Genomic DNA, 15,109 nt, shown 5'->3' on the forward strand with positions numbered 1-15,109 from the left:
TTTTTTTTTTTTTTTTTTTTTTTTTTTTTTTTTTTTTTTTTTTTTTAATAGCTTATTTAGAAAAGAATTATATTTATGATTAATAAATTGAAGGCTCTCATACTGTCAAAGTTTCTAGCATTAAATCTGGAGCTGTGACTCGCTGGAGTCATCATCCAACCCTAATGAAACAATTTGTTTTCCAGTTCGGATTTAAAGGGATTTGTCCAATTTTTTATATGTTTAACCCAAGATCGCATCTAAAAGAAGGGATTGGAGAACGAACGCAAGCTGGCTAGTTGACCCATTTCGATCACACCGGCCGCTGAATTTGACTCCATCACTGGATACTAAAACTCATTTGTCAATGGGGCCAACGCCTAATATAGCCACCCACGCCCAAAATATTATCTTAAACAAACTCATCCATTCAACAATTAGTTCGGGCTTAAATCCACCTCTTTCAGGGCCCAACAGGATCCAACGTCTATTGACGCTCGTTCATTTCATTTCTCTCACCTAATCCATCTCTTTCGGGGCCCAATGTCCTTACTGGCACATCGTCTCGTGTCTACCCTTTTGAGGAAGAGCCTCCTCGCTAGCACATCACCCCGTGTCTGTTGTCCTCTTTGGACTTTTCCTTTTGGACTTCCCTTCAAAGTTTTCAAAACGCGTATGCTGGGTAAAAGTTGTTGCCCCTTTATTTTGTTCTCCTCCCCAACCAACATGAGATATCACAATCGTCTTAAATAAATGAGAAAGAAACATAAAACTCGCCATTTATTTCATTCCAATATATATTTCCTTGGGATTTTACACTAGTCAATAGTGACGAATGAACCCCTCTTTAAATCAATGAGGAAGAAATTGATGTTAAGAAAATGGGGAGAGTGGCCAGTTTGGGCTATAGATACAGCGGCCCTGATCTTCAACTCCCCGGCCCAAAGCGAACCCACCTGAGCTGAACGCTTAAGAAAATGTTAAACAAAAGAAAATGAAAAACCCTAAACGCAGGAACCCGGATGTCGTCCATTCATACGATTAGCAGCTTTCTCCCATCGAGATTTTGTTCGAGGTTTTGCGGTATCATCTTCAGGGCTGCACATTGATTGGAATTCAAAGTCCCGTGTTCGGTTCCGGGTTTTACTTCTTTTGCAAATCAACCAGCATTTTTATGGAACACTGTTAAAGTATCCCAGCTTCGGTCGATCTCATCTTTCTTGATTGGACGAATGGATTTCATATTAGTTATGCGTGCTAGATTGGATATTTCATTCATTCCATGAAGAGTAGAGAGTGGAAGCAAGAATCAGTCACACAATCTGAGGGACCGAACAGAATACCTGGGTGTAAACGAGCAAGGATTGTGATTGAGAATATATGGGAAGATAGAGCAGAGCCCAGTGATGGCGTGGGGCTGCAAATGACCCTCTTGTTCTTCTCTAGCCGTGCCTACAGGTTTCGAGCCTCCAATTTCTTCATTGCCCAGTTTTACAGCATTGCAGACGGAGTATCCCGCGCTCGACCTTTTTGTGATAGAGAGGTAATCCGAAACCCGGAGGCTTGGTTAGTGAAGGTTGTTTGCACTCTCTTTTTTCGATCGCATTCCCTTAATGCTTGCTTTGGTTATCTAAGTAGAAACTTGAACCCTTCAATCGCTTTCGAGGTTATTAAGCGGTTTAGAGATCCATTATTAGGTTTGAAGTTTTTTGAGTTTAGTAGAACACACCTGAGCATTAACCATACTTTTAATACCTATGATTTGCTCGTGAGGAATCTCTGTCAAATGGGTCTCAACGATTCTGCAAAAACTGTGTTCGATTGCATGAGGACTGATGGGATATTGCCGGATAGTTCCATAGTAGAAATTTTGGTGTCTTCATACGCTCGATTGGGGAAGTTAGATGCTGCCAAAAATTTTCTTGATGAGATTCACTGTTATGGTATTAAAGTGAGTCCTTTTGTATACAATAACTTTTTGAATATGTTGGTCAAGCAGAACCAAGTAGATGAAGCTGTCTTGCTATTCAGAGAGCACTTGGAACCATATTTTACTCCAGATGTTTACACCTTCAATATACTAATTAGAGGATTGTGCAGAATAGGAGAAACCGATAAGGCGTTTGAGTATTTACAGAATATGGAAAATTTTGGTTGCTTTCCTGATATTGTTTCATATAATACGCTTATAAATGGGTTTTGTAGAGTTAATGAGGTTAGTAAGGGGCATGATTTGTTAAAAGAAGTTCAGTCAATAAAAGGGGTTTCCCCAGATGTTATAACGTACACATCGATTATATCTGGCTATTGCAAGTTGGGTGACATGAGGGCAGCTTCTGAGCTTTTTGATGAGATGGTTAGTTCTGGAATCAAACCCAACGACTTCACTTTCAATGTTCTCATTGATGGTTTTGGTAAAGCTGGAGAAATGAGATTGGCTTTGGCCATGTACGACAAAATGCTTCTTCTCGGCTGTCTACCAGATGTGGTTACGGTCACTTCCCTGATTGATGGCTATTGCCGGGCGGGTGAAGTGAATCAAGGTTTGAAGCTCTGGGAGGAGATGGAAGTAAGAGACCTGTCTCCAAATGTTTATACCTATGCTGTTCTCATTAACGCTCTCTGTAAGGAAAATAGAATACAAGAGGCAAGAAACTTTTTGAGGCATTTGAAATTGAGTGAGATTGTTCCTAAACCATTTATTTATAATCCTGTGATTGATGGGTTTTGCAAGGCTGGGAAGGTGGATGAGGCAAATGTCATAGTGGCTGAAATGCAGGAGAAGAGATGCCGCCCAGACAAAATAACATTTACCATCCTAATTATAGGCAACTGTATGAAAGGGAGAATGGTGGAAGCAATTAACATTTTTTATAAGATGTTGGAAACCAAGTGTATTCCAGATGAAATAACTATTAATTCTTTGATATCTTGCCTTCTGAAGGCTGGAATGCCTGATGAAGCCTCTCAAATCAAGCAAGCTGCTTTCGAAAACCTGAACTTCGACTTGTCATCGTTGAAGAATCCACTTACAACAAAATCTTCATGTGTGCCAGTTGCTATTTGATAAGGTCTGTTGTGGAAGTGGACTAATAATTTTTTTGGCCTGAAACGATTTGGAAACGCTCTCTTCTTGTGCATCAACTCACAAGAAAAGCAAGTGAAGGACGAGACAAGCAGCCTAACAGACGGTTAGTACATTTACGATGACTCTAGTTTCTCGAGACTGAATGTGAAATGGTACCTATGGTGTTTTTTTTTTTCTTTTATTTTGTTGGAGAACCAGTATTTCTTCCCTTCATTTGTTCTATTCCGTTTGGTAGGCGCACTCTATGTAGACTAGAAATGATAGACACCAAGATTTCTTCTTTTTGCTTATGAAAGGATCTTGAGCGTATAGTGAGTCGAGAAATGTACAGGGAGAGGGAGATACATAGGATATCCCACATTGGTTGGAGAGGAGAACGAAACACTCTTTATNGTACAGGGAGAGGGAGATACATAGGATATCCCACATTGGTTGGAGAGGAAAACGAAACACTCTTTATAAGGGTGTGGAAACCTTTCCCTAGCAAACGCGGGGAAGCCCGAAAGGAAAAGCTCAAAGAGAACAATATCTTCTAGCGGTGGGCTTGGGCCATTACAGGTCTTTTCTTTCATTATCATTGCTGTGCGAGTTATTAATGTTTCTGTTGCTTATTTGGACTTGCAGGCCAGTAGTAGTTGGAGTTACCCCTTGAAGGGTTTAAACCTCGCTGTCGGAATCCAACAATAATGGCTGCCATGCAGTTTGTTTGAACACGCCGATCAAAGGTCAAACCTTGGGATTTATAGCACTTGATCTCACACTGTTTTCATTATTTTTATCATTGTTGGTGATTCTGGGTGAGTAATAGGGTTAGTGACTTGAAGAAATGCAGATGAGCACAGACCCTCCCATTCTTTAATCTTGTGGTTTAAGAGAGGAAAACAATGTTGGGGTTGACATAGGCTTTTGGTCATGTACAGGACATCATTTCCTTTCACCTTCTAAAATTATGTAAAATAAATACAAGGATTATCTTTGAACACAAGTATTAACGGGTGGTGTTATGGCCCGTTTTGAATGAGATTTCATGTTAAAGATGTCCATTTAAGCTGTCGGGACTAAAGGTAGAGAAATTTCTTGTTAAACGGAAATAGGGATAGCTTTCTATCTATTAGCTAGACGGGGTTGGAGATGGAGATTACATTGGTCGTAACCAACCCCAACCCTGTGAAAATGAGAACGCATTTTTTGTCGTGTGGAAATTCTATTTTGAAGTTTTTAAAAATTTAATTTTAAAATTCAAACTTGTTTTTAAGCGTCAAATTTGAAGCCAATGTGAGAGCAAAATATTTAGGCTGAATGTAATGGAAATCGAAAGGCAGAAAGCAAAATATTTAGGCTGAATGTAATGGAAATCGAAAGGCAGAAGGGTTCCTTCTGTTGACCGTGGAAGTGGTGGCGGCGGCGGGTAACAGACGGATATGTTGATGTTTGAGACCGTTCTTCAGTCGCTGCCCAACTCAAACGCGTTAATCTTGGTCTACTCAATTAGTAATTAATTAATGTTTTAATCTTTTATTTAAATGCTATAAAATGGAATAAGTGAATTTTTGTTTTTACTTTGTATGAATGCGACAGCTGTCCCTCCTTTATGAAATTAGGTTTAAAAATAGAAAATTGTTAAATACAGTGGATAATTTTGAATGTTTTTGAGTAAAAATTTATGGAATGTTCCAATTTCCAAAAACATTAATGTAATTAGGGAGAGTTTATGGTCGTCAAATTATAGGTTCTCCGTTCACGCGTTTTTACAAATTTAAATGCCAAAAAAGTTAATATTTTATTTGGAAAAATAGATTGACAATAATGCCCCTTGACTTTGAATGGACGACGACATCCAATCCCAGGCCCACCCCCCTCACCCACTACACTCCTGTTCTTCACAGCATAACAAGATTCCTTTCTATCTGCTTCTATCTCCTGAAACTATTTATCACCCCAAATTCAAATAATGGATCAAAATAACTCATATTATTATTATTAACTTGATAACAAAATAAAGAAATTCAAAACAAAAAATGGAGAAAATGATGTGAAAAACTCAAACCCCAAAAAAGAATGTATGGAATGCTTGAAATAAGCACGTGGACGGAGCAGTTGATATGTGATACAGGGTGGATTTATTGTACTAAAAAAAAAAAAAAATTAATAATATTTTTTTAAGAAAAATGTTGGGTCTATAATATAAATTAATATATGATTTGGTTATTACCTGTTTCCTCTCGGCCCTGATAATTGAAGGGGAAAGGGTCTGTGAATGGCGGTGAAGAAAATGAAGTGGAGATCCATTTTCTCCACCTGCTGCGAGGTGGCGTCGCCGTCGTCGTCGGAGGTCATCAAACCGGTGCCGCCGAGTAAGCCCGGTTCCTTTGGAAGGATTCCCAAACTGGATTTAACCAACCCTAACTCCACCCTCTCTGAGGACCTCTCTATCTCTCTCGCCGGATCTGACATCCACGCCTTCTCCCTCGCCGAGTTGAAGCTCGTCTCTCAGTCATTTTCCTCCTCCAACTTCCTCGGAGAGGGTGGCTTCGGCCCTGTCTACAAAGGCTTTATCGATGATACTCTTAGACCTGGCTTGCTCCCTCAGCCCGTCGCTATTAAACTCCTCGATTTGGATGGAACCCAAGGCCACAGGGAGTGGCTGGTACGTCCTCGATTTTATTGCAACTCAATTCTATTCAATTCAATTCAATTTTTAATGATTTCAATTGTATTCTATGGCAGACGGAGGTGATTTTCCTAGGGCAACTTAAGCACGCCCATCTCGTCAAGCTCATTGGTTATTGCTGCGAAGACGAACACCGGATGCTTGTCTATGAGTATATGCCCAGAGGAAGCTTGGAGAATCAGCTTTTCAAAAGTACGTAATGCAATCCATTACCTCCGCATTTCTTTTCTCTCTCTCTCTCTCTCTTTTTTTCCCCCCTCAAATTGAGCGAAGTTTGATCAAGATCAATGCGTTGGNTAATGCAATCCATTACCTCCGCATTTCTTTTCTCTCTCTTTTCTTTTCCCCCTCAAATTGAGCGAAGTTTGATCAAGATCAATGCGTTGGTTGGTGTGCGCAGAATATTCGATCCCATTGCCGTGGTCGACGAGAATGAAGATCGCTCTTGGAGCTGCGAAGGGTCTGGCGTTCCTCCACGAAGCAGATAAACCAGTAATTTACCGAGATTTCAAAGCTTCCAACATACTGCTCGATTCTGTAAGCAAGCCTGATGTTGATACTGATACTACTGATACTACTGATACTACTGATACCGAGAGATTGCTATTGTGAATCCAATCCAGAATTGAATGTTGTTGGTGTTTCTGTATTTCAGGATTATACTGCGAAACTGTCTGATTTCGGTCTGGCCAAAGACGGTCCAGAAGGAGACAACACGCACGTCTCCACTCGAGTAATGGGCACGCATGGATATGCAGCGCCGGAGTATATAATGACTGGTAAGCACCGTATTGTATACTCCACCTAGATACATAGATCATGAACTTGTTGGTTAAGTTAGATGTTTGAATTAATTATGATTCAGGGCATTTGACGGCGATGAGTNTAGATCATGAACTTGTTGGTTAAGTAAGGTGTTTGAATTAATTATGATTCAGGGCATTTGACGGCGATGAGTGATGTATATAGCTTCGGAGTAGTGCTTTTGGAGCTGCTAACAGGGCGGAGGTCGGTGGAGAAGAGCAGCCGTAAGAGGCAGCAGAACTTGGCAGAATGGGCAAGGCCGATGCTGAACGATCCCAGGAAGCTAAGCCGTTTAATAGACCCGAGACTTGAAGGCCAATACTCTGAAATGGGATCTCAGAAAGCAGCCTCATTGGCGTACCAGTGCTTAAGCCACCGCCCAAAGCAGAGGCCCACCATGAGCGCCGTCGTGAAGGTATTAGAGCCACTCAAGGATTTCGATGACATTTCTGCAGGCACCTTCGTTTACACGGTTGTGTCCCAAGACGATGCCCGCAAGAAACGAACGGGAAATTGTAGTGCAGAAGAAGCCATTCCATCCACCTGAGGAGGATGAACAGCCGAATTCAATTGAGATGTGAATCATGATGCGCTCAACTGTAGATACACAATTAGCAGAGGATTTGGTTGGTTTTTGTTTGAAATTAAAGCGCCGCCACTGGGTTTGTTCTTGTTGGCACTGGAAGGGATCATAGTTAATCGGCATGCCATGAGAGATGAGTTGCTTCAATTTCCTCCTCAACGCACGGATCTAGCGCATTAATTAGTTAATTAATTGAGTGTGGTGTGCTGTTCTGTGCTGTGTTATAATACTCGATTTTTAAACAAGAAAAGAAAGAAAAGAAAAGAAAAGACCCATTCAAATCAACAATTCTCCCTTCCCCTCCATCCCATCATTGAATTCTAATGCGTCCACATCGCCAAATACAGCGAAGCAGCTTTGACTTGGAAAAATTGCTCTAAAACAAAGAAAAGAGGAAACCGCATCTAAAACCGCCCATCCATTTCTCAATGGTGATGAGCATGACTTCCACTTCGCTCGCCTTTATTTATTTATTATATTTATTTTTAAACTTTTTGGATATGGCACTATTTGTAAAGTTAAACAATCATTGTTGTCGATAGAATTGTTTCAAGTAAAACACGTGGCTGGCTTTCAATTCTTTGAACTTTTCGTAGTTACTTTCTNCCCTTAAATCCGATATTGTTGTCGTTGTCGATAGAATTGTTTCAAGTAAAACATGTGGCTGGCTTTCAATTCTTTGAACTTTTCGTAGTTACTTTCTCCAGAGGATCACTCTTATTGGGACATGGTCTATGCATCTCTGTAAGGGTTAAGTCGTTTCAGTGTGTGGCTTAAGAAAGAGGTCTCAATTTTTGCATTACCAAATAATGGTATGGTGTGGTGTGAAAGGGTGAAGTCTTGAATATTATTGATTTCATTCATCCAGAAACGGCCTCTACAATCAACTAATACTGTTTGGTAAAAAAAAAAATTGATTATTATGATATTGCAGTGGCAGTGGCAGTGGCATGGGACCGCCCCTTCCTTCTCAAACGGACGGTTTTATGGACCTGAGCTGACCCTCTCCCAGTTTGTGCAGGCGAGGAGCTTAGGATGCTTCCTTCTTCTCACTGTTGTTGCAGTTACAGTTACAGCTCAGTTGCTAAGCATTTTTGTCTCGCCCCACTAACTTCCTCAGCGAACACTGTACCTTAGTTTTTACATTCTCGGGACTGGTTCACATTCCATAACTGAACTGCTCGAAGCTTCCCAAAGAGATACAGATTAACTATGGGAGTGAGCAGTGGTCTCTGGCTAGCAACACAAATGGCATGGATTACAGCAGCAGTTTCCAGTACACCCACACCCACACCCTCTGCTGCTGCTACCAAAACAGCAACAAGGTTGTATTTTTGGACATTTTCCTAATGAGCATTTGCATTTGCATTTGCATTCACAGCAAGGGCATTCAAGGCAGGAGCAGGAAGGTAATGAACAACCGCTACAACATTGGCTGCATGAGACGGTTGGACAACAGCACGAGCATCGGGGTAGCGTTGGACAAGTGAAACAATTCCCACAATTCCCACAATTCCCACACTGCCCGCACCCGCTGCAACACTGCCACTTGGGTAATTTACAGCTGCCACATGATAGGCATTTACATGGGTTATTACAGTTGCAGCAGGGTGGGATTTCAAGATGGATCGAGCATCCAGCATAACAGCAACAGCAAATCCAGGATAATTTACAACAGGGGAATCCACTGCATCAAGTGAGAACTAATCTGAGTCAAATGCACTAGACAATACCCTGACTACGCAGAATGCAGAGTACAGATCTGAGTCAATTAGCAATGGAAACAAGGGAAGTCCAGATCTGGTCTACTAGTATTCGATTCGGTTAGTATCTTCATTGTTTCCAAACACAAAAGACCTAATTATTGATTCATCTTAACCTAAGCAATGAAAGATAAGGCGAATCATACCAGAGCCATTTCCAAAATTGACATCTGCGGCGATGCTTCTTGTATCTGATTAAAAGAAGAAATATATAGCGTGAATGATTAACTACAAAGACTTTTAGAAAATTAAAATGATGAGAAACCCCTTACGTTGGTATCAAGGGATCTGAGTTGGCGATCNATTAACTACAAAGACTTTTAGAAAATTAAAACGATCAGAAACCCCTTACGTTGGTATCAAGGGATCTGAGTTGGCGATCACATGGTCAGCTACCCTGCAAAGTGAAAAAAGAGAGCACAAATCAACTAAACGGTAGCTAACTGGAAGAGCAAAAAACCCAATTTATTCCGAAGGTATACATACTCTTTGCAGCATCTAGAAGCAGGTGGAAGGCCTTCGGTAGACTTCAATTCTTCCTGCTCCACAAACATCGTGAAGGAAAGCTTGTTAATTTTTCATGATGAATCGGGAAATTAGGAGACAGCAATGCAGGAAACAATCCCAAATGATTACAATGGGATTCCTCATGTAATCTAAACTCAACCCAAATTTGAAACGGTATCGATACTTTCTTCCTTAAACTTTGTAGGAAAGATGTGTTAGGGTATCCAATACACTGGAACAAGAGCTCAAATGTTAAAGGGAAAAGAACAAAAATGTAAATATCTACATTAGATCTTCGACGGAAACCTTTTAGAAGAAAAGAACAAGAGACAAAATCAAAGGGGTAAATTATTTGGTGATAATTGATTTGGGATAAAAGTGCAAATAAACACTACTTCTGATTTGTAACATGTTGAGAGCTCAAAACATGGAACGGTGAAGTGTGACTTGAAGGATGTCCCACCCCCAACACACGCAGACAATATAAGGGGCAAATCCCGGAAAGTCTTCAAAACCCAACAATGGGGATCTGTCAATTTCGCTCCCTATGCGCCGAAGCTGAACATAAGATCAGCCACGTCGAAATGTAGGCAATATAGATAGCTTGCACCTTTCAAGTCTGTCAAAGAATACGTCTAGGAAGGACTTAGCTTGAATTACAGCAGAGGGGATTCTGGTTAAAATTTATGAAGTGGGGAGGAATCCAAGACTTGGGTTTCAATTGGGTTGTGAAGAAGAAGAAGAAGAAGAAGAAGAAGAAGAAGAAGAAGAAGAAGAAGAAGAAGAAGAAGAAGAAGTTGAAGAAGAAGTTGATTCAGGGTGAGGAAAGAAAGGGGATTCGCATGCATCGAGAGTTAAAAGGAAAGAAAAAGCAGAGAAAAATGAAATGTACCTCGAGGAAACCNCAGAGTTAAAAAGAAAGAAAAAGCAGAGAAAAATGAAATGTACCTCGAGGAAACCAATCTCCCTCTCGAGCATCTGAAGCTTGGCAGCTTGTCGGCGCTTTCCATACAAATCTGGATACTGAGGAGGCGACTTGGGATATGGGGGCGGGAGAGATGGAATTGAAGAAGAGGAAGCTGGGCGAGTAGGAGTAGCCATTGGGGGAAGCAAGGAAGAGTGCAGGAGGTGAATTACAGAAATGGGAAAGCAAGCAGTGACAGGGCACAAATCAAGTAAACATAAGGGAAAGAGAATAGTGTGTTGTCACTTCTGGTACCAAGTACAGTTATGAAACACCAGAAGTTGCAGTAGAGAAAATAGTGAGAAGCGGAAAATGATGGATGGAGTTGTACGAAGGGGAAGCAAATTAAGAAAAGATAGTGAGGAGGAGGGGGGGCGGTAAATAAGACGCCCTGACACGGACAGATTACGAGTGAGGCAAAAGAAAGAACAGGCTCCTACACCCCATGATAAAATGGAGCTTCATTTGAAATGGGGTTGGAGGAATGAAATGGGGTTGGAGGATGGGAGGTTAAAAGAGTAATAATAGTGATGATGGGGTTCAAAAGAGGAAGATTGGTTGTAGGCAATAGGGAAAACAGAGGGGGAGATGGAAAGGGGAAGAGGAGGAAAGGGAGGGAAATTACAGGTTTGACACTCATGGGAGGCAGTAATGGTAATGGTAATGGTAAAGGTGCAAAAGGCTGCTCTGAAATGGCCATATGGGAGTGTCTGTTTTGTNTGGTAAAGGTGAAAAAGGCTGCTCTGAAATGGCCATATGGGAGTGTCTGTTTTGTACGAACCCATTTAGCAAAATTTAAGGCGTCTGTGATGAGTTTGAGTAGATGGAGTTGAAGGGGTGGGGGGAGAATTTTGGAGGAGTGAGAAGCCCATGTGGATGCGTGTGTGGATCTTTCAGTGATTTTTGTCTTTGCCTTCTCTGGGTCTCTGCCGCTGCCCCTGCGCTGGTGACTCACCACTCCACCCACTGCATTGCAGAGCAAAGAAAGCAAGAGAGCAAGAAAGAAGCGAAAAGCACGATGGAAGCAACCATCTCAGACCCCACGTGAGCACTACGTAGGAGAGAGACAGAGATATTCAAACACATACTCTACACTCAACTTCACTTCAAACACAAACACATTCACTCACAAAGTTTTCAACCTAAGCAACTCATTTTCTTTTCTTTTTTTTATCATTAAAACAGATTCGGACTCTGTGCTCACAGCAAATCAGCAGAAATAAAGCCTTTCCCGACATTGCTACTCTTCCTATACGTTTTGTTCTTCGTTTCGTTTTCTGGGCAACCTCTTCTTCTTCTTCTTCTTCTTCTTCTTCTATGTTCTTCCACTCTCCTTTGCCCAGCTTTCTTGTGGAAATTGCTAGCTCGAACAAGAAGAGGGAAAAGGGGCATGCCACAATCATTGGATACACAAACAGCAGCTAATGTTTACCTTCCTCATTCCTTCAAAATAAGCATTGAAACCTTTTGAGTTAAGTAAAGGAAGAGGTTATAAGGGTCCCAAGCATGAGTGCAGTTCAGAAAGATGGTCTTGAAAATAGAGAAATTTGTGTCCTTNGAGTTAAGTAAAGGAAGAGGTTATAAGGGTCCCAAGCATGAGTGAAGTTCAGAAAGATGGTCTTGAAAATAGAGAAATTTGTGTCCTTTTATACTCCTCCTTGTCCTACGTTATAATGCATGTCTAACAACTCCTTTGTTACTCAGGAATTAACAAAGAAACCAAACCTAAAAAACCACGCACACCTCCAACTTGAGAAAAAGAAAAGAAACAGAACCCCAGTTTCCATGGAAGGGCTATCCCCGTCGTTCTACAGAGGCGATTTCCGAACTGTAGAAGCGTCGGAACAGGGGAGTTTTATTTATTTGTTTATTTAGCGGTGGTGAGTGGTAGGTGGTGAGAGTGGGCTCGTGACAACGTAGGTGGGGTTCACCTCACACCCCGCTCTGCCACCATCACCGTTCACCAGACACAGCCACAGAGGACAGAGAGGGCAGAGCGCAGAGCGCAGAGCGCAGAGCGCAGAGCGCAGTGGCAGGGATTTCCATTTTTTTAAAAGCTCGAGGCACTGTTCCGCTTGTGGCCTCTGCTAACGTGAGCTGGTAAGCCTTTTCAATGATTGAGGTTCGAGACAGAATTTGATTTTGTATGAAACATAGAATAGAATAGAATTGTTGTTGGGTGTTGCAGTTTACCTGTTTAATAAATTGACAAGCCAGCCATTCCCCCGCTCTGGGCTTCCACTNAGAGTTGTTGTTGGGTGTTGCAGTTTACCTGTTTGATAAATTGACAAGCCAGCCATTCCCCCGCTCTGGGCTTCCACTTTTCCCAAACGGCCTTGCTTTGCTTTGCTGCCTCTACCAATTTCGGCCTTCCAACAGTCGCCACCCACTCATTTGGGTCTTCTTCTTCCATTTAACACCAACTTTTCAGCCCCAACCAAAATACAAACCTTTAAATAATACATGATTTATCCACTAAATTATGCTCGACCCATTTACAATTAACTGAAGTAAAACAAAATTTAAAGATTANCCCAACTTTTCAGCCCCAACCAAAATACAAACCTTTAAATAATACATGATTTATCCACTAAATTATGCTCAACCCATTTACAATTAACTGAAGTAAAACAAAATTTAAAGATTATCCTCAATATAGATTGAATTTAAGGTGGAAATTTGTTGGGTGAATTAGATAGAGCCACGTGGGTGATTTTGTTAGATTGAAGCGGGGAAAATCATCAAATTTGTAATATTAATCCAAATTCAATAACAATGGTTACTATGATTGCAGAAGTTGTGGGCATTGATTTATACAGAAATAGGAATCTGGCGCCGCGTGTGATTGTCATGGCCGAAAGGGAAGCCACGTCTGGAGCGTCGAAGTCATGGGCACCGGCGGTGGGAGGCTTCCTGATAGCTTCCTTCGTCGGCGTGTGTCTCCAGATTATGTTCTTCTCGCCCATATCCCCAGACCCAGTTCTTGAATTGCCTTCTGCCAGCTCCTCCTTTCCTGCACTCAACAACGAGTTGCAGAAGCTAAGTAAACTGGGAGAGGGCTTTCTGAAGGGTCCGGAAGATGTTTGTGTGGATTCATCGGCAGGTATTGTATATACCGCTACCAGAGACGGCTGGATCAAGCGACTCCATCCCAACGGATCTTGGGAGAATTGGAAGAACACCCACTCCCAAACTCTGCTTGGACTCGCCCAATCCCCATCCAAGGACGGCGGAATCCTCGTTTGTGATACTCTAAAGGTATTCAGATTCATTTCATTTTCATGGAAGATGGAATCCCAGTTTATAATTTCATTTTCATGCGCCACAGGGCATCCTTAAGGTGAAGGATGATGGGTTCTCTGTTCTTGTTTCTTCACATGTGAACCAAACCAGAATTATAAGGTAATGAATGGGCTTATTTCTGGGGGCTTTAAAACAGCTGCTGAATAGTAACAATTGTTTGAATAATTAAACAGCTTTCCAGACGACGTGGTGGAGGCGGCAGATGGCAGCCTTTACTTCAGCGATGCAAGCGCTAAATTTGGACTGCACAATTGGTATTTGGACTTTCTGGAAGCGAAACCTCACGGTCGCCTCCTTAAGTACGACCCTTCCTCAAACCGAGTATCCACCCTTCTGGATGGTCTCCGTTTTGCCAACGGCGTTGCTCTCTCCGCAGACCAACGCTATGTGGTGGTCTGCGAAAGCTTCAAGTAAGTACTCTTGCAGTCGTCTTACTTGGTTCCAGCATGGAATGTCCTATAAACGATGCGTTTCTGAATGGTAGATATAGATGCGTCAAGTATTGGGTGAAGGGGGAGAAGGAAGGGGAAACGGAAATATTGATCGACAATCTTCCGGGATCGCCAGACAACATAAACCTGGGTTCGGACGGGTCGTTTTGGATCGCTGTGATCCAGCCGGTTCGTGATGGGTGGGAGTGGTTTGTGAGGTGGAAGATGGGAAGGCACATTCTGGCGAGTTTTCCGAGTATGTATGAGCTGCTTGTCAGCGGCGTAGGGCAGAGAGCAACGGTGGTCAAAGTGGGGGCGGATGGGAGGATTGTTAGGAGACTGGACGATCCTGACGGGAAGGTTATCTCCTTCCTCACAAGCGCTGTGGAGTTTCGGGATCATCTGTACTTGGGAAGTCTCAAGGTCGACTTCCTTGGCAAGTTGCCCTTATCTTCTTCTCCTGCGGTGTCCACCGCTTGAGATGCTTCTAAGGGTGAAGACTATCTTTTGTTATAATTCTAGAATGCTTTTAGTATAATTCATTCCCGTGCTTATAGAATGCGACTAAGATTCTTAATTTGATTTTATATAGCCAAAAGTGTGTCACATTTTCAGCTGCATTTACACAGAAAAGGTTGAAGAAAAGAATGAAGAGAGGGGGACAAAAACTAATTAAGAAACCCCAAGCCCCCCACAATGTTTTTGTAAATTCATTTACAAGCAAAAAATACAGAGGTGAAGTAATGATGTTACACAGTAACAGGGCGGAGGCATGCAGAGAAGATAGGATCTGGTGGCGTGTTGCGGCGGCGGGCGGCAGGGGATTGAGACGCTCACACACCTCTCCGCCTATCCCCGCCTCCATCGCTTCCCTACTTTAATTAATTTACTTACACTCTCAAATTCCAATCAAACTGTTCATTATCTAGTGCCACATTAGTTTTTTTTATTTTGTTATTTTATATTTTGTGCCTTTTTTTTAAATTGGTTTGGTTTAAAAAAATGGGAAAAAAGAA

At 41.9% G+C, this 15,109-nt stretch overlaps 4 protein-coding genes across 6 annotated transcripts; 3 read left to right on the forward strand and 1 right to left on the reverse strand.

Annotated features, from left to right (window-relative positions):
- The first annotated feature begins 969 nt into the window (after window positions 1–969).
- LOC111805847 (pentatricopeptide repeat-containing protein At2g06000) lies at window positions 970–4,110 on the forward strand. 3 transcript variants are annotated; one of them, XM_023691097.1, is made up of 3 exons: window positions 971–2,626; window positions 2,714–3,170; window positions 3,692–4,110. In XM_023691097.1, exons 1-2 carry the CDS (start codon window positions 1,262–1,264, stop codon window positions 3,044–3,046), a joined length of 1,698 nt encoding a protein of 565 aa, XP_023546865.1. In that variant the 5' UTR covers window positions 971–1,261; the 3' UTR covers window positions 3,047–3,170; window positions 3,692–4,110. The 3 variants fall into 3 exon arrangements, with proteins under 3 accessions (XP_023546866.1, XP_023546865.1, XP_023546864.1); XM_023691098.1 differs by lacking the exon at window positions 3,692–4,110 and having other exon boundaries at window positions 970–2,813; window positions 2,924–3,014; XM_023691096.1 differs by having other exon boundaries at window positions 971–3,170.
- Window positions 4,111–5,302: 1,192 nt separating this feature from the next.
- LOC111804702 (serine/threonine-protein kinase RIPK-like) lies at window positions 5,303–7,410 on the forward strand. The gene is made up of 5 exons (XM_023689459.1): window positions 5,303–5,714; window positions 5,795–5,930; window positions 6,139–6,275; window positions 6,394–6,517; window positions 6,677–7,410. The coding sequence occupies exons 1-5, from the start codon at window positions 5,325–5,327 to the stop codon at window positions 7,087–7,089; spliced, it is 1,200 nt and encodes a 399-aa protein (XP_023545227.1). The 5' UTR covers window positions 5,303–5,324; the 3' UTR covers window positions 7,090–7,410.
- Window positions 7,411–7,961: 551 nt separating this feature from the next.
- Window positions 7,962–11,070, reverse strand: LOC111805680 (guanine nucleotide-binding protein subunit gamma 3-like). Its single transcript, XM_023690845.1, has 5 exons — window positions 10,344–11,070; window positions 9,375–9,427; window positions 9,241–9,285; window positions 9,035–9,079; window positions 7,962–8,812 (listed from the first exon to the last, which is right to left on the reverse strand). Exons 1-5 carry the CDS (start codon window positions 10,494–10,496, stop codon window positions 8,362–8,364), a joined length of 747 nt encoding a protein of 248 aa, XP_023546613.1. The 5' UTR covers window positions 10,497–11,070; the 3' UTR covers window positions 7,962–8,361.
- A 1,283-nt stretch (window positions 11,071–12,353) lies between these two features.
- LOC111805679 (protein STRICTOSIDINE SYNTHASE-LIKE 4-like) lies at window positions 12,354–14,715 on the forward strand. The gene is made up of 5 exons (XM_023690844.1): window positions 12,354–12,459; window positions 13,154–13,617; window positions 13,688–13,761; window positions 13,836–14,072; window positions 14,147–14,715. The coding sequence occupies exons 2-5, from the start codon at window positions 13,210–13,212 to the stop codon at window positions 14,571–14,573; spliced, it is 1,146 nt and encodes a 381-aa protein (XP_023546612.1). The 5' UTR covers window positions 12,354–12,459; window positions 13,154–13,209; the 3' UTR covers window positions 14,574–14,715.
- The last annotated feature ends 394 nt before the right edge of the window (window positions 14,716–15,109 follow it).

This window comes from Cucurbita pepo, chromosome LG11 (assembly GCF_002806865.2).
Source record: "Cucurbita pepo subsp. pepo cultivar mu-cu-16 chromosome LG11, ASM280686v2, whole genome shotgun sequence".
Lineage (NCBI taxonomy): Eukaryota > Viridiplantae > Streptophyta > Magnoliopsida > Cucurbitales > Cucurbitaceae > Cucurbita > Cucurbita pepo.

What these genes read in the sequence shown, in the direction of transcription:
- LOC111805847 (XM_023691096.1), top strand. Translation starts at nt 1,262, where the DNA reads ATGAAGAGTAGAGAGTGGAAGCAAGAATCAGTCACACAATCTGAGGGA.
- LOC111804702 (XM_023689459.1), top strand. Translation starts at nt 5,325, where the DNA reads ATGGCGGTGAAGAAAATGAAGTGGAGATCCATTTTCTCCACCTGCTGC. An exon ending in GGAGAATCAGCTTTTCAAAA is followed by an intron (nt 5,931 to 6,138) that starts GTACGTAATGCA and finishes TGGTGTGCGCAG; the next exon opens with AATATTCGATCCCATTGCCG. An exon ending in CCAACATACTGCTCGATTCT is followed by an intron (nt 6,276 to 6,393) that starts GTAAGCAAGCCT and finishes TCTGTATTTCAG; the next exon opens with GATTATACTGCGAAACTGTC.
- LOC111805680 (XM_023690845.1), bottom strand. Translation starts at nt 10,496, where the DNA reads ATGGCTACTCCTACTCGCCCAGCTTCCTCTTCTTCAATTCCATCTCTC. An exon ending in GGGAGATTGGTTTCCTCGAG is followed by an intron (nt 9,428 to 10,343) that starts GTACATTTCATT and finishes TTTGTGGAGCAG; the next exon opens with GAAGAATTGAAGTCTACCGA. An exon ending in GCTTCTAGATGCTGCAAAGA is followed by an intron (nt 9,286 to 9,374) that starts GTATGTATACCT and finishes TTCACTTTGCAG; the next exon opens with GGTAGCTGACCATGTGATCG.
- LOC111805679 (XM_023690844.1), top strand. Translation starts at nt 13,210, where the DNA reads ATGGCCGAAAGGGAAGCCACGTCTGGAGCGTCGAAGTCATGGGCACCG. An exon ending in TCGTTTGTGATACTCTAAAG is followed by an intron (nt 13,618 to 13,687) that starts GTATTCAGATTC and finishes CATGCGCCACAG; the next exon opens with GGCATCCTTAAGGTGAAGGA. An exon ending in GTGGTCTGCGAAAGCTTCAA is followed by an intron (nt 14,073 to 14,146) that starts GTAAGTACTCTT and finishes TCTGAATGGTAG; the next exon opens with ATATAGATGCGTCAAGTATT.